Below are 22,158 nucleotides of genomic sequence, written 5' to 3'. Positions count from 1 at the left end.
ACATGGGCTAGGTTAGACTCAGTAATCCCCAATCCTGGTCCCAGTTAATCCTTCCCATTCCCCTGAAGAGTTTCCAGGGAGATAGCCTTATGAATCTCCATGCTTCCTGCTGTGTTAATTTAGTCTGTCAGTACTGTATTATATAGGGGTTCTAAGAGGAAATTCTGCAACTTCTGGATTGGATAGTTTTCACAGTAAAGAGAACCACCTGTCAACTGACTCGTCCTGGGAGTTATCTAGAAATTTTTAAATACTGTTTTTGGGTTTTTTTTTTTTCCCTGAATAAAGTTGGAGTTTTAGTAGACTGGCAATTTTTCAGTAGCTGTACTTCCTTGGAGTAACCAATTGAATCAGTTTCTGTGTTATTCTTTAACCAATACCTGTGATATCTAAATTCTCACTTATAGGATCTAATCTGAAGGGCTTGGCCCTTTAGAAAGACTCTGCAACTATAAAAATTGGTTAGGTACAAAGTGGATCACAAAATGAGGTTAATTTTCCAAGTATATCTGACAATAACAAGTTAATCGTAAAGGTAACTTTCACCCTCTTGTCTGCTTTTGCCTTATTCTCTGAGGCTGTAGGGAGGGGGACATTTTTATAAATGATAATAACCTCTGTCCCCAGGTTCCTTACTCTCCAGAGGATTGTAGGTAATTCATAAAACTTGATGCCTTGTCTTGATATTTTCTCTCCTTTCCTCCCATCCCGACTTTCTCCTCCTCTTACTCTCTTTGTTGCGGTGATGAGTTATTTCCAGAAGAAAAACAAGAAATCCAGAAAAGGTAGAGTACTTCAATGTCCCATCAGTTTTTCTTCTCCAGTTTGACACTGACTAATCCCCAAGTTCATTTGAATTAGGATTCTGTTTTGGTGGCTGCCTCTTGGATTGTAATTCTGGTCCCCATCTAAGGCCAGGATCATCGGACACCTGAAAAATAATCAGGTTCACCTAGAGAGCAAGGAAAGAGACTTTTATCAGAAAAAAAAAAAAAAAAAAAGGAAATCCAGACAACCAACACTGCAGAGTACCAAGCCTGAGCCCTAAGCAACCTGCCAAGAGAACCAGAGGGACCAAATGAAGAGCCTTACTGCAGTTTATCATTTGAAAAAGCTTTGTAGGAAGAGGGAGGTAGGGAAGATTATCATTTTGTTCATGTTTATATCCTCTGACAGAGTAGTTCAGAGATCATGAATTTACTCCTGGATTGAGCAGTTTTTAATAGGTGGTCACAGATGTCTAGTTTCTTAATGTGTATAAATGAAGGCCTAAGATGAAAAAAGAGAAATGGGTCTTTCCACATCTCCATGTTCTCCAGTACTCCCTAAAGAGTGCAGTATGTCCTCTTAGTGCCCTCTCCTGGCTAACACATGTAAATTTTACATCATTTGTGATTCTAATCCTAGAGCTTGGATCTTCTGAAGAATCTCTAATTTGCGTCTATCTAAATTCTCAGATTCCACCCTTGTGCAAACTAATAATTAGGCTGAAAGATTGAGAAATCATTCCTCTGGAAGTGACCACCTCATGATTTTCAACTTAGCTGTCCAAAGACTCTGAGAGATAACCAGCTGTTTATTATATAAAGGTCATCATCTTCAGCTTTTCTTCGGTGTACGTTTTAAGTACAACATGGTATTCTCTCCAGTGTGGGCAGTGGGTAATGTCAACCACTCCAGAAGCAGGAGGAGCAAGTATATTGAAGGAGACCGTAGAGCCAGGAGGCTTCGTGCTCACATAAGTAGACGTGCTCTGGGCAGCTCAGAGGGTACTCTTTCCTTTATCTTCTTAGCACTAGGATGGAAGTTGTCCCTGGTAGTATGTCTACTTACTAGAAATTTGAATAGTGTGCTTTTGGAATGTGGCTTCTGCCATTTCTCTTCCAGAAAGAGAGTAATAATATATGGTCATAATTATAGCTAAACTCACTGATAAACCAAGTGGACAAACTTAATCCCTTCTTTCTATAGATACAGAACTGTGAATCCTAGTGAAGTCTCTTTTCACTTACATTTTGGCTCTCCTTATGCCCAAATCAGTGAGGTACCTCACACCAGGGAGATGAAAATGCCTGCTTTGGGCAGTGCTTCCCAGATACTCCTTTGCTTTCAAACAAGGTGAACATGGGTGGAATCTAGGAGTTTGGAAACATAGTTTCATCTCCCTAAGAGCATTCTCAAGCTCGGTGACATGTAAGCCTCAGACATACTTGAACTTTTGATATGCGATTGGTCTGCCTTATGGTATATTCCCTGGGCCCACTTTGTTTGGTTTTTGAATCCAGGCCCAGCATGTTTGTACTGTCCTTTGCAGTGCTGAGATGTTGCATTCTGAAACCTTCTTACAGAAGCTTAGTATGAAAACAGCTAGAAATAAGGAAATTGCAACCTAGTTGCATTCATTAGGTACTCCTCTTAAAATTGTAAATTGAAATGAAATTGGTTTAGTTTCCCCATTTTTGCTTTTCTTGTCCCATGTAAAAGCTTAATGTGATAAACTGCAGTAAGCCTTCATCCTCCTATGCCTTTTCCCATCCTCATTGATCCCTCTACCTTTCTTTAAAAGGTTGCTCAGATGACTCAGGCACTGTTCTCTGCAGAGTTTGATATCTGGGTTTATTTTTCTGATGTGAGCCTCTCTTTTCACTTGCTCTCCAGGTGAGCCTGGCATTTGCTAGGAACCAGAGTGGACCCGGCAAAGTGGCCAGCAACAGAGTCCTGATCCAAATGGAGAAAGGGAACCAGGCGTACCTCAACCTGGAGTGGGAAACTTGATAGGAGGTCAGAAGTACTTCAGCTTTGGATTCTCATTTTCCTTATTTAAGGAACTGAGCACCAGAAGGTAGAGACTGAGAAAGGGAAGAGAGAAAGTATCAAATCTTCAGTGTGTCCTTCAGATTTCAACTGTAGCCTTATTTAGCAAGTCTGGACAGTGAAAAGTAATAGTGGACTGATAATTTTTAAGCAATCACAGCATGACAGGTAGTTTTCCTTGCATGGTACCATTCTTAGAACACTAAGAATATAGTAGTTTAAAGCAAAAAGAGGAAGTAAGGGTTATAGGTACTTTGGCTACTGCTTATTACTTAAGTGATGCCATTTCTTAGATTGTATTCATCATGTTACTGATGTTTTGAGTTTCACGGTTACTTATATTACCTTTCCTGGCCATTTCTATCATAACTTTATGCAGTCATTTTTGCAACAGGACTTCCACATTTCACAGCTCTCTTTCACGTTAGATTCTAATATGGGACCCAAGGCCGAAACATTAACAACAACAACAAAATGATGGCAGTACTCAAAGAGATGTTACATAGTTTGAAGTACAACCAGTTTTTTACAAACATACATATTAAACACATTTGAAAGTTGTTTCTTCCAGCACTTTAACAGGGCCTGTATGCTGGGGGGAATTTTCTCCCTCCCTCCTCTTTCTCATTCCTACATATGTACATAGCACACAAATACACAGATGGGCATAGAAAGTGGCGTAAATATAGCTTGATGAGTTTTTACAGGGTAAACGTCAGAGTAATCACTGTGTGTGCGTGAGAGAGAGAGAATGCTTTATTCATGTACAAACACGATTTTCAGTCGCCCCTCTGGTTCTGTTGATCATCTTCATGTGTCTCTGTCCCTGGTATTTTCCGATTTCTCTTCTTACCAAGGGAGGCCTTGAATTTTGCTTTCAGAGGTTATCATTATTGTGTACTTCTTAGTAATAAAGGTAATTCTGGTACGTTCTTCTTTTGCTGAGATATCCTAATTGCCAATTTTCTCCCATCTGTGTTTAGCCTGTTATTCACTTATTCTCCATTTTTCTAATCATTTTCACTCTATTTTGTTTTGCTTCTCCATTTCATTCTTTTCAGTAGCATCTGAAATTCCCTCTCATTTCTTGTAAGACCTTTGATACTAAACATCAACAGGCAGATAGCAGTTTGAAGTCTTGCAGCAGTTAGTATTCTGATTTTTTCTCATTGATAATTCTTTAATAATCCTTTACTCAGGTTGCTGTTATTTCATTTGCATCAAAATCTCACTGCAGTCTGTTTTCTCTTTAATATGGATCGGTATGTGTGCTGATCTTACTCATTCTCTACACACTGCTTTTTCCTCACAGTTTTCATTACTTTGACTGGTCTCCGTGGTATCTGACAACTCTTTGTTAAACTTGGAGCTTGCTGCCTGGTAGGAAGGCTTGCTTTTGGCTTTTGTATTCACATCATCTGTCTCTCTTAATCAGTTTTAACTCTGCTAGTTAGTTTTCCTAGAAAGCAGAAGAAACTAGGTGAACTGTTCTCTTTTTTAGCATCCCCTAAATAATCTGGCGTGTATCTCTGGCATACTGTTATTTGAAATTTCTTGCCCTAGATACCAAAACTCCAAGCAATTGAAAGATTCTTGTCAGTGTTACAGGTGTGTGTCAGAGTGAAGGGAGTGGCCGGGCTTCATAAGCATACTTGATCAGGAGACGGTAATCAAGTCCTCTTTGAATGGCAGTGTAACATTACGCAGATCATTAGATTGTTGGACCTTTTTCTGATAGTTTCCTCATTCATAAACCACAAAAGCCAGAATTCTCTGGGATGTTGTGAGGAACACAGGAGTATGTGAGTAATGCTTTCATAATACAAAGTACTGAACAAATGCAAAGTTTCAATTCAGCACTGGTTTCAAGAGTGATTTAATTATGGAGGTGATATATGATGGGATTTTTATTTTGTGATGTTCAAGTGTTTAGGAATCTGTTGAACTTCTCTTATAACAAAGTTACCAAAAAGAAAATATTGTCCCTTTAATTGTGGTGCTCCTAGCCTGGGCCTTCTGCTTACTGTGATATCATTGTCCCGTTAGGCTACTAGACTATACTGTGTCTCACTTGCGTATGTCACATTTATAGGTTTCTTGTAATGTCTCCTTTAAGTGTGTTCTGCTGTGAATTTGCTAGCATTCACATGGCTTTGGACTATGCCAATCAGATTGTCTTCCTTGTCTTCTGCCTCCTTCCCCAAACCCCAATGATGGATGATTGTTTTCCATATGACAACTGCCTTTCAGTTGACCCAAAAGCTTTAGAAGAGTCACAGCTCCACTTTTCAATGACTTTTTTGCTCTCCCTTTCAAGGGACATACCACTGATTTTTTTTTGCATATGTGCTTCATTTAAGGATAAGTAGAAGACAGAACAGGAGAAGGAAAGAAAACTAAAGTTTAATAAGAACTCTTAAATAGAATTTCAGGAGTCATTCTTGGATTTCTCCATATTAGGCCAGAGAGTCAAATTACTACAGAGATGGGCAGATTAGTAAAATGCTGTACTTTTTGTTGGCTATAATTTCCTTCATATCTTCAGTTTACCTAACTTTAAGAATGCTCTCAAAAAAAAGTTTTAACCTCTGTGCCTTTGTTTGGAGGCTTCTCATTTGTCAGAAGCTCTTAACGCTCTGAAGTTGCCATTTCTATTAATTGTATACCAGTTAACTCCTTTTGGCCTACTTATTACTTAAAATATCTTTTGCCTTTTTTACTGTGCCTGTATCTGGCACATTTTACATTAACATCCTCTCCCCTTTACACTTTGCTTATCCTATAGAAATTATTTACTTTTATTTTTTATTAGATAATATACATGGTTTAATCCAAAAGGTACATAAGGTTTTATGAGATTTCCCTTTCACCCCTGCCTTTCCATGTAGGTAACAAGTATTTACTTCCTGCAGTTTCTTATAGTATCCTTCCAGAGATACTCTGTGCAATAACTAAACTAATGCATATATTCCTTCTTAACCCTGTTAGAAAATATAGTATGATACTATCTTAATGTACACCGTTACACTTTTCTTCTCATTCATATCTTGGGAGATCATTCATGTCAGCATATGAAGCAGTCCCTCATTCCATTCATGGTCTTATGTCAGTTCTACTCTGACCTCCTGAATATTCTTGTAGTCTGAAGTATTTCTACTGGAATTCTCCATTTAAAATTAATACAGAATCCATCTGATTATGTGCAAATAATTTCAGATTCTTTTCTTCATGTACAGAAAACCTTATTGTTATAGCTAAAAACAAGCTATTAAATGCTAATAAGATAATAAAATTATTTTTATCTTTATAGTTTGAATCAGCTTGGGTACTGACAAATATTGCTTCAGGAAATTCTCTTCAGACCCGGATTGTGATTCAGGCAGGAGCTGTGCCCATCTTCATAGAGTTGCTCAGCTCAGAGTTTGAAGATGTCCAGGAGCAGGTAAAAAAATGAAGCAAAGAAAAGCAGGTCAAAGAATACCATTTTTTCCTTTGGTCTTACATTCAGGGCCTCAGTTTTACCACCATGACAAGCCATGGTTCATCACAGGAGTGTTCTAGAAATCTAAACCAAAATAGAAAATACCATAGTGAATGTAGGCAGAATTTCTTCTGGATTCATAAAACCATTTTCCTTCCCCTTCCAACGCTGAAATTTTTAAAGTCCTATATACTTTTTATATTATTATCATTTTTAAGATGTTATCTTTAAGTAATCTCTACACCCAGTGGGAGGCTTTAACTCACAACCCTGAGATCAAGACTTGCATGCTCCAGCAACTGAGCCAGCCAGGCGCCCTAAGCCCTGTATACTTTTTTAGAACATGCAAGCAGTCACTGGGCTTTTACTTGTAGGGATCTCTAGTAAGTAGCAGGTCTTTGCCACTTTCATGCAGAAAAAGACCTAGAAAACAGGAATTTTTTATTACCGCCAACTTTATCAAATTCATAAATATAAATCACTGCTAAATGAGTATGATTTTCTTCTGCAGCTTAATTGAGGTATGATTTACATACAAAAAACAGCATATATTTAAAATGTACAATTTAAAAGTTTTAAGATAGGTATATACCCGTGGAACCATTATCACAGTCAAAGACAATATATTCCTCCCAAAAGTTTAATAGCTTTCTGCATTTTGATGCTCTTACATTCTTTGATTCTTTGTTCATTGCTTTCTTTTGTAAATAAGCTTAAGATAACATTTTTAATCCACTGAATAAGCCATTTGAACCTCTGCTCTGTATTAAGGGCTATATGAAAGGTTACTTTGGTGGTGGGGAGTCCCCTGAGATAAAAAATATGTATAAGAACTGGTTGGTTCCTCCTTTATTTAATAAACTTATACCCTGAGTGTTCACATGTATACTTTATAATATTACTGATCATCTTCCCCCAGTCCCACAACTATTTCATTTGATTCCCTGATAATGAACTTAGAAATGTTCATAATGTCAGTGTGTACGTTGATTAGCTACCATATAATTTTGTAAAGAGTTATTGTGGTATTTTGGCATCTGAGAGAATTCTGTACAACCTGTCATTAATGAGTAATTTTTTCACAGGCAGTCTGGGCTCTTGGCAACATTGCTGGAGATAGTACCATGTGCAGGGACTATGTCTTAGACTGCAATATTCTCCCCCCTCTTTTGCAGTAAGTTTCTATTCTTACTATTTTTTTTGAGTAGTAAAAATATGGAAAGTTCCTCAGGAAGCAGTGCATTTTTAGAAATCATTTTGAAATTTCCATTGTTCTTTTTCATTACAGATACTTTCTTATTAACTTGTTCAGGTCATTTCTTCAGGCATTCTAGCTTACTCCAGTGCCAGTATTCTGAATTAGTGCTGTTAGAATTAATTCAGCTTTATTTTCTGGAGAAAAGCTATTTAAAGACGTGTTTATGAGTAGCATTAAATGATTTAGTACTTATCTTATGCTATCAGATAATTAATGTCTATTATATAGTTTACCATTGTATCATCATGCTTATAGGTTATTTTCAAAGCAAAACCGCCTGACCATGACGCGGAATGCAGTATGGGCTTTGTCTAATCTCTGTAGAGGGAAAAGTCCACCTCCAGAGTTTGCAAAGGTAAGGATTAGGCTTATGGAAATGGGCAGAAAAAAGTACAATTAAAAGAGTGTAGCAACAAATATTAATGTGAACAGAAAGATTGGTAATTTTGCATAAAATTTAAAATGTTAGAATTTTATCTGTTTCTACAGAAATAGGGCTTTTTGTTTCTGTGTTAATTTGGGATAAATTTTCATTGTAAAAATTAGCTCTGAATTAATCTTAAAACCCGGCAATTTTTGTTTATAGCACAGTAAAATTCACAATTTATTAGCTTTAGCACTTGTGAAAATGTCTTTGCTTCTTTGGTCCACAAAGAGTGTTTTTCAACAAGGAATCTCATTCTGAGAACTGGTATATACTTCAGTCTCTGAAATTATTTTCCTTGGTCTCAGCATTCCCAAAGATGGAAATGCCACTTGGCCACTTGTTACTCCATTTCTAGAAGTATTAATCACCCCAGAAATTACCAAGTGTGTGCTGCTTGCCTTTTGGAATTTCTCACCTCACTTCTGGCTTTTATTCCACTGAATTTCATTATCATGTCATCTTCCCTTTACAGGTTTCCCCCTGCCTGAATGTGCTTTCCTGGTTGCTATTTGTCAGTGACACTGATGTACTGGCTGATGCCTGCTGGGCCCTCTCATATCTATCTGATGGACCCAATGATAAAATTCAAGCTGTCATTGATGCAGGAGTCTGTAGGAGACTTGTGGAGTTGTTGATGTAAGATATCTTAAAGTGTGTCTGTTCTTTTGTCCTTATGTTAGTTTATTAGTTTCTAAATGCTGGTAAATACTAATTAATACACTGTACTAATTTATTGGGCTTTGGGCTGCTCTCTTTTGTAACTTATATTGATGTCAAATCTGTTTGTTTTGAGGCTTATATAAAGAACTGCTCACCCTTTTGTTATGAGCAGTCCTTCAGCGGGAACATTTGGAAAACTCTGTGTAATGCCAGTTAGTGATAAATAACCTGAGACCAACCCCTGGATAGATAGCGAAAGGCATATTGCCACTAAAAGTCATTCCTTATCTTTCTGTCTCATTTAGAGCTTAATCTAGACTGGTGTTAGACTCTGAATTTTATTTTGCTGTATCTCCTTGTGATGCCTTTGTGTAAACAATTTACGGCTGTATTAATCCAATTTTTAGACAGTTCTTTAGAAGAAAAAATTAGACTGATAACATAATGGGGAAATGGTACATTTACTAGCCACATGAAATTTAATTGAAGTACAAAGTAGATGAAAGGAGACATTACCCCAAATGTGATATGTGGAATGCATCAGATGAGTTTAATGTGCAGAATACAAAACTCTGAGAGTACAGCTGACCACAAACTGAGTACAGATGAACAGCATAATGCTGTTATGAATTAAAGGCAGATGAAGCTGCACGAGGCAGAAGTGCAGCATTCAAAACCTGGGAAGTAACCTTTTATGTTCTTTAGTCACTAGATTATGGTGTATTTTAACCATTTCTTTTTAGTCATCAGATCCTAAAATAAATGTGAGAGAAATGGCCAAGTTTTGAGAAGAGTGATCAGTCTCGTTAAAGGGAAAAGAAAAGAGAATTTTTAAGGGAAGTTAAAGCATATTAACCTGAAGTTAAGATTTTCAATAAGCTTTTTTCACATATGTACAGGGTTTCATGGAGAGTATATTTTTGACTGGTAAGTTGGCTGAGGTTTAATAGAAAGAGTTCACTCTTTGAAGTGTGGAGCCTGGCTCTCATTTTTAAGTTAGTTCATCTGTTGGCACATTTTCAACTCTGAGGCAGTGAAAACTGTATTCAAGAATGAGAGGGAAATCTTGGTATCCAGGTGATGAAATACCTGGGAAAGATTATTAGGAAAGATTTGTAGTTTTTATCCAAAAGTGCTAAATAAAGGGAAAGATAATTCCTCTAGGGGATATACGAAACCCATCCTCCTAGGGTTCTCTTAACAACTACCGTAGGTACCTTTCTGCTCTAACATCATGTTACATTATTTGGTTTGGATTTCAGCCCTAAGGAAAAGAGACTAAGGCTAGAACTCTTGCATTGATATTTCTTTTTATGGTTGCAGGCATAATGATTATAAAGTGGTTTCTCCTGCTTTGCGGGCTGTGGGAAACATTGTCACAGGCGATGATATTCAGACCCAGGTATGAATAAGTGGTGACTACTGTTTCCCTTCAGAAACAGTACATTGAACCCCGTGATTATGTTTCTATTACAGTATTTAACTCCATGTTTTTGGGGAGAGTTTCATTAATGTTTGTCAAAAATGTTGCCTTAGGCAGCTCCTGTAGTACCTTCACTGTCTCTATCTTGTCTGTTTCTTGGAGTAATTTTGGGTTCCCTTTAGTTAGGTTTATTTCCCACTACTACTTGAAGTGGTTCTTGTGAGCATCTGAAGCCTCCAGTAGCAGCCTTTCTCTGTCATCTTCATCTCCTCTCTGATAGCTTCCTTCTTTTTGTGCATGCTAAATCTCCTATGTGAGGAGGATTCTTCCTTGTTCTTTTTTTTTTTTTTTTTTTTTTTTTGAGAAAGAGAACAAGCAGGGGAGGGGCAGAGGGAGAATCTCACGCAGGCTCCATGCTCAGCAACGATGCAGGGCTCCATCTCATGACCCTGAGATCATGACCTGAGCCAAAACCAAGAGTTGGACGCTCAGCTGACTGTGCCATCCAGGTGCCCCTTCTTTCCTTGTTCTTAATGTCACTGCCATTCTATTCAACCTCTGTATCAAGATGTGTCATTCACAGTGGCTTGTTCTTGATCTCTCTGATGCAGTGGCATTGTCTTTAAAATTCTTTTCCTAGGCTTCTTTGGTGTTCCAGTTATTTTGAGTCTCCTGTCTCACAAACCACTTCTTAGCACGCTCCTTTTCCTGTTCTTTCTTGTTTGTGGGATTATCCCCTGGAGGGGATAATTATTCATTGATTTTATTTATAACTTCACCTATCACCCTGGTGCAGCTTGATTGAGAATTGAGAATAAGATTTTAGCCATAAATCTTTCTTAACCAGCTCTGACTTAGGTGGAAGACATTTAATGTCTTCACTTTTCTAATCCCTAAAATTTGGATTTGTACTCAAAGGTGTCTTCCAAATCTAATATCTACTTCAAATTTATGCTTCAGAAAGGAACCCATTATTTTCCCTGGTATATCGGGGCCTCTGGCTTATTTGTTATTTACCTCAGTGAATGGCACCAACACTTGACCAATCCAAAAACCTGGACATTAGCTGGATTATTTCCCTGTTTTCTACCTCTGTCATCAGTCACTAGCTGCCATCTCTACTCATCCCTTGCATTTCTTGCTATATTCCTGTATCACCAGAAGGATGCTTAGAAAATGCAAATTTGATCATGTCATTCTCTGACCTAAAATCTTTTTATGGCCTTCTGTTGTCCTTTGAGGGTGTTTAAGATCCTTTAAAATCTGGCACCAGTTTTAATGGAATTCTGTGCAACAGAATGAGGAAGCCCTTAAGCACTGATACAGAAATGCCTCCAGGTTGGGGCACCTGGGTGGCTCAGTCAGTTGAGCGTCTGACTTCGGCTCAGGTCAGTCATGATCTCATGGTTCATGGGTTCGGGCCCCATGTCAGGCTCTGTGCTGACAGCTCGGAGCCTGGAGTCTTTCAGATTCTGTCTGTCTGTCTGTCTCTCTCTCTCTGCCCCTCTCTTGTTTGTGCTCTGTCTCTCTCAAAAATAAACATTAAAAAAAAAAAGAAATACCTCCAGGTTATATCATTTAAAAAGAAAAACAAGGAGCAGAATAGTGTGTGGATATATTAGTATTTATATAAAAGGAGGTAGAGAGGAGAGAAAAAAATAATATGTATGTTTGATTATATTTGCATAAAAAATTCTCCAGAAGAATACATAGGAAACTAATAATCTTGGTTGTCTCTGGAGAACTGGGTTGCTGGCATACCGGAATGGAAAGGAGGCTTTTAACTCTATAGTCCTTTATTATACTTTCTGAATTTTTAAACCATTTCACTGTATTTGCTATGCAAAAAAAGGTTCTTTCCCTCCCCATACCATGCTCTGTGCTTCTGCCATGTTTATTCCTTAAATTAGCTATGACCACATTCAGCACTAAGATTTAACAGAAGCTTGCTTCTCTCTGCTCAGGACATAGGCTTGCATCCCCATCCCTGCTTTTAACCACTGGCTCACACTAATGCACACTCTGCCACTAATGTCATCTCATTCTTCAGGACTTCCTGTTACTGTTTTTTTCTCTGAGAAGCCATGTTCACTTAAGTTAGGTGTGCCGCCTCTTGTTTCATCCATCATACCACTTATCACACTGTATTGTAATTATCTAATCACTAGATTGTAAGCTTCTAGAGGGGGGAACGGTGTTGATCTTGTTCATTTTTGTATTTCTGTACAGTCTTAATAGTTCCTGGCACAGTGTTTAATACTGAATGAATGAAGTTCTGTATCTATACATCTACTTCTGATGTCCCTCAAGTTTTACTCCTGGGTCTCCAGTAGCCTGTTAAATATTTCTGCTGGCATGTCTCACATTTGTCTCTCTCAGTTTATCTTCTTCCCCCAGAAAGCCAGTTCCAGGTCTTGATTTTTTCCCCCCATTTCAGTTAATGAGGTAACTATTCACTCCCACTAGAAGCTTTGCAGTCCTATTTGGTGTCTCCATCTCTCACACCTTGTATAGCAAGTCACCAGCTCTTGTTGATTCCTTGTGTTTCAGTATCCACGTCTAATTACCTTAGAACCTTGAAAGGATTTGTACTTCACAGTTTTAGTCTCATTCTTCCTTGTAGCCTGTTGTTAATTTTAGGGGTACAGAACTCTTGCTTAATATCCTCACTGCTCTATTCTTTCCTTATTTTGGTACTTTGTTGTAGCTTGTCTCAGCATTTTTTTGTTTCCAGCGTTTCTTATCTGCTGTGTCCTTCCTCCCTCTTCTTTGCTTATGAAATCCTATCCATGTTTCAAGGCAGTTTGCCCACACCCATGAAGTCTTTTTTCATGATTACTCTGCAAGTACGGTCTTTAACTTGTGACAGGTTTATTTTTTTTTATTATTTGACTTTTTTTTTTTTTCCAAACAAATTTTTTTTATTTATTTTTGAGAGACAGGGCATGAGCAGGGGAGGGGGAGAGAGAAAGGGAGACACAGAATCTGAAGCAGGCTCCAGGCTCTGAGCTGTTAGCACAGAGCCCGATATGGGGCTTGAACTCACTCACTGTGAGATCATGACCTGAGCCGAAGGACTGAACCACCCAGGCGCCCAGTGTTTGGACGTGTTTAGTTTCTAGAGCACATCTTTGGCATTTAAAAAATGGCTTTGTAATATCTTTTATACTGTCAAGATTGTGCCTCTTTAAACACAAGTTTTAGTGTTTTTTGAGCTGTATTAATAGGCAACAAATGGCTTTATTTTAATTTGCGTTTCTTTCATTACTTGTGAGGTAATCTATCAAAATTGTAGTTTCTCTTAACAATTTACATGTTAAAGACAGCAACCATCTCATCTATTGTAAATTTTTTTTGCATTACATAGTGTGCATTTTAAATTTTGTATTTTTTGACATGCAAATATGTCTATTTGATGAAATTTTAATTTTCCCCCTGTAATTTCTTCCATTGTTTTTATGCTTTGAAAGTCCTTCACTATCCCTAAACCAGCTATATACTGATAGTTCTGTTTTATGGTGTCTTTTTTATGTTTACTCTTTAAATTGGTTGTGGGTTTATTTGGTAATGGGTTAAGAATTTTTTAAAAATTCTTCTCAAAAATAAAAAAAAATGTTTTTCAACCAGTTAACCTCAGGAAAACTTTATTATATATTTAATTCCTTATAAATACCCGCATTTGTTTCTGGACTAGATATCTGTTAGTTATTCAGTGATTGATTCTTGTGCCTACCACAGATTATTTCAATCATTTTAACTTCATAATTTAGTTTTGGTAGAGTAGAGCTCCTTCGTGTATGTTTGTCACTCTCTTTCACCTTTGTAAGCTGCAGGATAGCTGGGGTCCTATCCTTTTTTATCTTTGTGTCCTCTAAAGCACCTGGTGTACTTCATGTAGTATGTATTTGTTCATTGACGGCCAGGTACAGTGTTATCAGAGGACTTAAAAATCTGAGGCTACTTCATATATTTACACATCCAAAAGCCTTTTTTTTTTTTTTTTTTTTTTTCAACATTTTTTATTTATTTTTGGGACAGAGAGAGACACAGCACGAACGGGGGAGGGGCAGAGAGAGAGGGAGACACAGAATCGGAAACAGGCTCCAGGCTCCGAGCCATCAGCCCAGAGCCCGACGCGGGGCTCGAACTCACGGACCGCGAGATCGTGACCTGGCTGAAGTCGGACGCTCAACCGACTGCGCCACCCAGGCGCCCCCCAAAAGCCTTTTAATATGCTGTAGGGATAGGAAGGTGAAGGACTAATACATTGTAGTACCTTATGAAGTAGCAGTTGTACAGTTACAATGTGTCTAGCAGAACTGCTTTGGTAATCTTAGAAATGAATTCTTATTGTCAGTGAATATTCTTTTACATATATAAAGTTATTTCTAAAATTTCAAGGGGAGACATTATTTCTTTGCCTATATTGTTCCTAAAATAAATGAGTTAAAGATTTACTTCTCTCTGGATCAATACAAATTAAGTTTCAAACTTTTCCTTTTAGGTAATTTTGAATTGCTCAGCTCTGCAGAGTTTATTGCATTTGCTGAGTAGCCCAAAGGAATCTATCAAAAAGGAAGCATGTTGGACAATATCTAATATCACAGCTGGAAATAGAGCACAGATCCAGGTAATCCCATAGCATCTGTCTTTTTTCTTCTATTTTTATTGATAAGGTTTAGGTTTTTTTCTGTTGGGCTTACATTTTTTCTTCCATTATTGCCTTGCAGACCATTAACTTCCAACATTTTTATCTATTTTCTTTTTTTTTTTATCCTACTGTACAGACTTTTGAAACTTATACTTTGGCCTTGGTTTTTCCCTGTGCCTTAAATATTTGATGATGTGCCAAGACCTGAGAGAGTGTCTTGTATTTTTGAAATGTTATGATGGTCTTTATACTAAATAGATTGGCTTTACTCTTGCCAAGTAAAATATTTTTTCCTAGCAGACCTCATCTATTGCATAACTTCAGTTTTTCATAAAACCTTTGGGGACCCATTTTTCTCTAAAAGGTTATCTGCCCTTTAATTTTGTTCTTCTGTTAGGTGGGAGAGTAACCCATGTGGAAGATAAGCAGTGGGCCAAAGGGTTCAGCACAGGCCATGAGAAAGGCTGAACAACTGGTTGTAAAAGATAAAACACAGACCTCTGGGACTTTAATTGGAGGGGAATCATAGAGATAGTTATCTCATCCAATACTCTCATTTAAGGATGAAACTGAAAAATGATTTGTTCAAGGGAACCCCTAGTAAATGACAGATCAAGATGAAGTGTCTTTCCACTAAACTTTGCTGACTTTCTTCACTAGTGTAATAGAGTTCTTGATCAGGAAAGCATCCCCAGATGCTGCCAGGGACTGACAACGGGATTTCAGTGATAGTTGATTACCTGCTGCTGTTCGTGTCTTATGTAGAGTTTCTCAGTTTCTTGATATAGGAAATTATACGAACCCATTTTAGGTTCTTGAGCTAAGGAGAAACATGAAAAAAGTAATGTGAAGCAGACTGTTTTAGTGTTTATATATGAGAGGGGGTGAGTAAAAGTACTCTGCCTAACTATAGGCTGTGCTGGTAATCTGGGTGGGAGTTGGTAGGTTGGAATAGGATTGTGGCAGTACTAAAAGGGAAGGAAAAGGGTGGCTCAGGAGGTTTTAAATTGAGATTGTAGAGACTTAGTGACTGATGAAATTTAGAATAAATACAAAAAAGAGCCTCTGTAAATACAAAAAGAAGTTTGAGAGGAGACCTGACCTGATATAGAGGGTAGATGATATGTTTGAAATGATTAGCAGATCTAAAGCAGATTGTTGGCTATCATGGGCTGGGGCACCCAAAAGTGAGGACTGGAGGGTTACATCACAAGTGTCGGAGTTGGATGCTGTGAAAGAAATGAGACTAGCAGAGGAACAGAAAATTGAACTTCCATAATTTGTTACTGTGGGTGAAATGAGAGAGGACAGTCAAAGAGAAAAAAGAACTTGGGCAGAAAACTAGGAGATTATAAGAACATAGACTCCAGGGAGAGTTATCAGTGTACCAAGTACAGTTGAAAGGTCAGGGGTGAGAGGACTTCTTCTAGTTAATTTTTAAAGGAGGGAGGCGTGTCATTAGTGAAGCTAGCTAAAAAGTTATAATTAGTATCATGAAATTTTTGCAAGTTTTGTAATTTCCCTTTTCATTTAATTTTTAAATTTCAGACTGTGATAGATGCCAACATTTTCCCAGCCCTCATTAGTATATTACAAACTGCTGAGTTTCGGACAAGGAAAGAAGCAGCTTGGGCCATCACAAATGCAACTTCTGGAGGATCAGCTGAACAGATCAAGTAAGTGCTAGCCAGGTAGCATCTTGTAAATCAAAGGAAAAATTATTATGTCTACTAGTTATGAATGCTCTATGCTAATCTCTTGCAAGATTGTTCTAAGTTTCATACTAGACTCAAATTCTTCCATTCCTTCCTGCTGAAATAATTCCAGGATAAGAGAAGTAAGGCATAGTTGAGGTTTGAGACAATATTAGTATTTATAGGGTGGCTTTAGCCTACTCTGGAGCTTTTTTGTCAGAAACAGGTAGTCTAGAAGGTTACTTGTAGAAGCCTTAAGAATCTAACCTTGGTACCTAATTCTTGCCATTTTTTAAAAAATTATTATTATTATTATTATTTTGAGAGAGAGAGACACACACACACAGAGTGTGAGCAGGGGAGGGGCAGAGAGAGAGGGGGGGAGACACAGAATTGGAAGCAGGCTCCAGGCTCTGAGCTGTCAGCACAGAGCCCGACACAGGGCTCGAACTCTTGAACTGTGACATCATGACCTGAGCCGAAGTCGGACACTTAACTGAGCCACCCAGGTGCCCCTAATTTTTGCCATTTTTAGTTTAGAAGTCTTAATAGAACTGGATCAGACTTGAAAGAGAAGTCTATCTTAGAATAAAGTGCCAAATTTAGTAGAGGCAAGTGTCTCCTGAGGTCCTGTAGTATTCAATAGAGAGAGATCTCTATTAGCTTGAGACTTAAATGACTCCTTGGGTGGCTTATAATCTTAATGGCTAGAGAAGGCATAAATATGGACAGGAATCAATTCCTCAGAGGAACATCATATAATTAAATGCTAAATTATGGGCATTCAGTATTTCAGATAAAAAAAGATTAATGATGAGGAAAATGGAACCTAGACTCTTAGTCTGCCTTAACTTTCTTTATGGGGAATTCAAATGAGGGGAAGATGATTACAAATAAGTGTTGGGGGCACCTGGGTGGTTCAGTCAGTTGAGCGTCCGACTTCGGCTCAGGTCATGATCACACAGTCTGTGAGTTCAAGCCCTGCTTCGGGTTCTGTGCTGACAGCCCAGAGTCTGGAGCCTGCTTCAGATTCTGTGTCTCCCTCTCTCTCTGACCCTCCCCCGTTCATGCTCTGTCTGTGTCTCAAAAATAAACATTAAAAATAAAAAAATTAAATTAAAAAAAACAAGTAAGTGTTGAAGTACTAATCCCTTCCTCATATGTAGTATCAGGAAAAATACAACTACTCATATTGTTGCTTTGTGGGTTAAATGTTCACACTTAACTATAATTTTTAGTGCTCTGTTAGGAATTCAGGAATTGGTTAGATACAGAATATAACTATACCTGAAATAATATTTAAATAGACTACATTAAATAATATTTAAATAGGTACATTTGCAAGTAGCTATTTTGGTAAAGTTCATAATGGACGGGTTTTCAAGGAAGATTTCAAGTGGTCTTCAGAAGCATTTTGTATGAGATTAGGCTTTTTTCGACCTCCTGAGATTCTATTTCTGGGGTACTATGATTATAAATATGCCACTACTGGTAATGGCATTTATCCCAGTAATGGCAGTAATAAGTAATGTAGAAGATACATGTTTTCTTAATTGAAATGGCTACACTGTACACACATTTTTAAAACATTTCTAGGGGCATCTGGGTGGCTCAGTGGGTTAAGTATCTGACTTCAGCTCAGGTCATGATCTCACAGTTTGAGGGTTCAAGCCCCGTGTTGGGCTCTGTGCTGACAGCTCAGAACCTGGAGCCTGCTTTGGATTTTGTGTCTTCCTCTCTTTCTGCACCTCCCCTGCTTTTGCTCTGTCTCGCTCTCTCTCAAAAATAAATATTAAAAAAATAAAACATTTCTAAAATACCGTGGTATATTTCATTAGAAACTATTCAGGGTTATTTTGCTCTGTTAGGGAAGAGTAAAAAGGCTACTATTCCTTTTTAAAATTCAGCATAGTTATTTAATATTAATGGAGTTCATTATCAATCTCCTAGCAGTTTCTTCTTAAACAGATGAAGAGTTAGTTGAAAAATTATTACAAAAATATTACAGTCCAAATTACAGAAAATAAACGAATAAAAGACATCTGGGTGGTTTTTGCTTATTCTTATTGAGTAGACAAGATTTAGATGCAAGAAACAATTAGAGTAACTTGGAAATAATCCATAATTTTAGGTTAATATAATCAAATGCTAAATGTGCCTTGGTTCTTAAGGGATAAGGAATATCCCTTAAGAGGATATCCCTTTATGAGGGATAAAGAATATGGCCTTAAATTAGAGAACGTTTCATGAAAGAGAAGAAACTCGCCATTTGGGTAGAGATTTGGTTATTTTGGGAGGAGAGAGAATAGGGGAAGTGTGAGGGAATGTGCACAGATAATGTTATTGGAAGAGGCAAATCAATATTGCTATAGTTTATTCTTCTGCAAGATGAGGAACTGATGGGCTTTGGAAACTGGGATGAAGGCCTTAGTATATTGGGAAGACTCTGAGTGTCTTTAGTGTTAAGAGTAATACAAAGAACATAGTATTTTGAGCAGAGGAAAGAGCAGTTGGATGTTCTTAACATCTTCATTAGTGTAGTTAGCGTATAGTGATGGCCAGGATTAAAATAATACTTATAGTAAGAGTTACAGATCCTGATACTGGAAAGAAGGATCTGTAGGACTTGTTGGCAGGCTATAAGCAAGGAAAGGGAAGAGTCAAAGATAAATGGGGAAAATGGTAGGTGGGTGCCCCTTTCATAAAAATTAGGACACAGAAGAACCAACAGTGGTATATAATAGATTAACATAATAGTGATTAATCTCTGTGTACTTTTTCTGTATGTTTTTCTGTGTTTTCTAAATTTATAACTAACGTAATCACAAAAGAAGCTTGCTTTTTGTTTTTTAAGAAAAACAATGAGAATGATACAGATATGTTAAAGGAATGGTTGACAGGTTTTGGTGACTCAAAACTATGGTGTAAAGGAAGGAGAAATGGTCAGAAATAGCTTTAAGCCTGATTTCTGTTAATAAGATATATAGCCTTTAATCGTCAGTAAGCATTTAAATAAAGTTAGACATATTATTATTAAATTCATTCCTGAGTAAATAATAAAGCTAAATATGGTATGAACTTACTTAAAAAAATTAAGACTTTTTAAAGGAAGATTTTTAGTTTTACAGAATTGAGATGATAGTACAGAGTTCCTATATACTTCCCTCCCCTGCAGTGTCTTCTGTTAACCTCTCACATTTAGTGGAGCTACATTTGTTAATGACCAGTACAGATACATTATTAACTAAAGTTCATAGTTTATATTAAGAATCACTTTTTGTGTTCTACAATTCTATAGGTTTTGGTGAATACATGTCCTCTTTCTGCCATTGTAGTGTCATACAGTGTCACACTGCCCTAAAAATCCCCTCTGCTTCACCTATCGTCACTACTCCTGTACCCCCACCCCTCAAATCCCTGGCAACCACTATACTTTTTTATTGTCTTTGTAAAAGTTTTGTCTTTTCCTGAATGTCATATATTTGGAATCATATAGTGTGGAATCTTTTCAGACTGGCTTCTTTCCCTTAGCATGTCTAAGTTTCCTTCATGTCTTCTCATGACTTGATAATTTTTTATGACTAATATTTCATGTCTGGATATACTACAGTTTATCCATTTGCCTATTGGAAGTATATCTTGGTTGCTTCTAGGTTTTGGCAGTTGTGAATAAAACTGCTGTAAACATTTGTTTACAGGTTTTTGTGTGGACCTCAGTTTTCATCTCAATTGGGTGAATGTCCAGAGTACAATTGCTGGATTGTATGAAAAGCTTTGTAAAAAACCACCAAGCTGTCTTCCAAAGTGACTATCCTATGTTGCATTCCTGCCAACAACAATAAAAAAAAGAGTTCCTGTTGCCCCACATTGTTGTTAGCATTTGGTATTGTCAAGCATTTTGGATTTTAGCCATTTTAATAGGTGTGGCATCAGTGTTTTAATTTGCAGTCCTCTAATGACATGATAATGATGTTGAACATCTTTTCATATCTTACTTGCCATCAGTATATTTTTGGTGAGATGTATGTTCAGGTCTTTTGCTGATTTTTAAATTCAGTTACTTGTTTTCTTGGAGTTTCAAGAGTTCTTTATACAAAACAGAACTGGCCTGTTGGGCCCATGGTGGCTTTAGCACCTGTTTCAGAGGTGTGGTTATCTACAGGAACAAAAATGAAATCAGTCAAAAGTATACTATTTTGACAAGTTGCTCATATTCAAAGAAAGAGGGTGTTCTAGTTTCTTGGAGTCCAATAATTGTGGAGGGGAAAAAGTGGAGATGGTGCTTGAGAACTAGTTTTCATTTATTTGTAGGTTTATTTGTGATAAAGTGTAGCTTGGGTGGTTGAATGGGTGTGCCTGTTTTTATTTCTACAGTTGAGAATGACCCACTTATTTCATGAAAGCTTTATGAAATTGAAAGCCTTGTTTGACTAAATTGTTCTTTGTATTAATTTAGGTACCTCGTAGAACTCGGTTGTATCAAACCACTTTGTGATCTCCTCACAGTCATGGACTCTAAGATTGTACAGGTTGCCCTAAATGGTTTGGAAAATATCCTGAGGCTTGGAGAACAAGAAGCCAAAAGGAATGGCACTGGCATTAACCCTTACTGTGCTTTGATTGAAGAAGCCTATGGTAAGATAGAGTGTTTTTAAATGTCCTGAAATTGTTTTTCTTCTTGCATTTCTGGCTTGTCCACATCTGTTCATGACAGCAGACTCCTTTGAAAAATTTGTTCTCTTATGAATAATGTTTAGTATGTAGAATTGGAAAAGAATATGCATTAAGTGTGAAGAGAAGTGAGTACCCTTCATAATTTAGCCATTTAACACTGGGCTCTAAGTATCTTCCCAGGTCCCGGGCTCTGCTTGCCCTTCGTACTCTTTCTTACTGAGAGAAAATAAGAAAATTTCTTACTCTTCCATCTGAACCTTTAAGAACATCCGTATCTACTGTAGATGATGCCTGACTCTATTCCAAGATTTACAGTTCTAATTTTGAATTGCACCTCTCAGTTCCTGTGTTTTAAAAATTTTCTTTTGATATGAAATTTGTCAAATTGGTTCCCATACAACACCCAGTGCTCATTGCAACAGGTTCCTGTGTTCTTAAAGTGTTCCTGACTCTAAAGGTTTCTGAGTTTGATCTTAAAGAGTCACTGCCTTTTGGCTTCTTCATTCTTCCAGTCTCTCAGTCTTAACTATTAATCATTGGTTTAGCAATGTACATTAACCTTTTAGTTCCCTAAGTGATTTTAATGTATAGCTGGGATTGAAAACCACTACTCCAGGGTTTGGTTATTCTTACGATTGGAATTAGGGATCACAGGTTATGTTCATCTTCAAGTTTATCAAATAATACAGAATTGTTTTCAAAATGATTTTTAACACTTTACCATAAAAAATACTGCTTATGAAAGCTATAGCCACTTAGTGTAAGACATTTTGAAATATATATAAAAAAAATGTTCCTCTACCTGGAGATCTTTCTCCATGGAGATAACGATTAATATTTTGATGTATATATTTTTAACATGGATATGTATATGTTTTTTTCCTTTGAGCAGTGTTACCTTTTATTTCCAGTATTGCTTTAGTGGTTAGGTTGCTTATGCCTGCAAGTAAAAGAAAGCTTAGCTCAGATGGGCTTGAACTTAGTAATGGGAATGTGTGGGGTAACTGTTCTAGTTGGACTTGCTAGTTTAAGCAGTAGGAATTGATTCTGGTTATTTTAAGGTATTATACATTTGT

At 37.3% G+C, this 22,158-nt stretch overlaps 1 protein-coding gene and 1 long non-coding RNA gene across 9 annotated transcripts in view; one reads left to right on the top strand and one right to left on the bottom strand.

Moving 5' to 3' along the window:
* KPNA1 (karyopherin subunit alpha 1) overlaps window positions 1-22,158 on the top strand; it is a 69,095-nt gene that overhangs the window by 43,989 nt on the left and 2,948 nt on the right. For all 8 annotated transcript variants that reach the window (XM_042955940.1, XM_042955937.1, XM_042955939.1 and 5 more), the window contains 8 exons: window positions 6,125-6,256; window positions 7,381-7,469; window positions 7,809-7,908; window positions 8,453-8,616; window positions 9,964-10,042; window positions 14,568-14,693; window positions 16,263-16,390; window positions 20,865-21,043. In XM_042955940.1, the coding sequence (XP_042811874.1) occupies window positions 6,125-6,256; window positions 7,381-7,469; window positions 7,809-7,908; window positions 8,453-8,616; window positions 9,964-10,042; window positions 14,568-14,693; window positions 16,263-16,390; window positions 20,865-21,043 (997 nt within the window). The remainder of the gene's footprint in view (window positions 1-6,124; window positions 6,257-7,380; window positions 7,470-7,808; window positions 7,909-8,452; window positions 8,617-9,963; window positions 10,043-14,567; window positions 14,694-16,262; window positions 16,391-20,864; window positions 21,044-22,158) is intronic.
* Window positions 44-21,973, bottom strand: LOC122230213. The gene is made up of 5 exons (XR_006207343.1): window positions 21,885-21,973; window positions 20,404-20,564; window positions 15,455-15,534; window positions 2,752-6,379; window positions 44-952 (listed from the first exon to the last, which is right to left on the bottom strand). It is a non-coding gene; the product is annotated as an uncharacterized LOC122230213 (long non-coding RNA).

The sequence above is a fragment of the Panthera leo genome, chromosome C2, assembly GCF_018350215.1.
Source record: "Panthera leo isolate Ple1 chromosome C2, P.leo_Ple1_pat1.1, whole genome shotgun sequence".
Taxonomy (NCBI): Eukaryota; Metazoa; Chordata; class Mammalia; order Carnivora; family Felidae; genus Panthera; species Panthera leo.
Note: the sequence above shows the minus strand (reverse complement) of the source record. Positions and strands in the feature narration are given on the sequence as shown.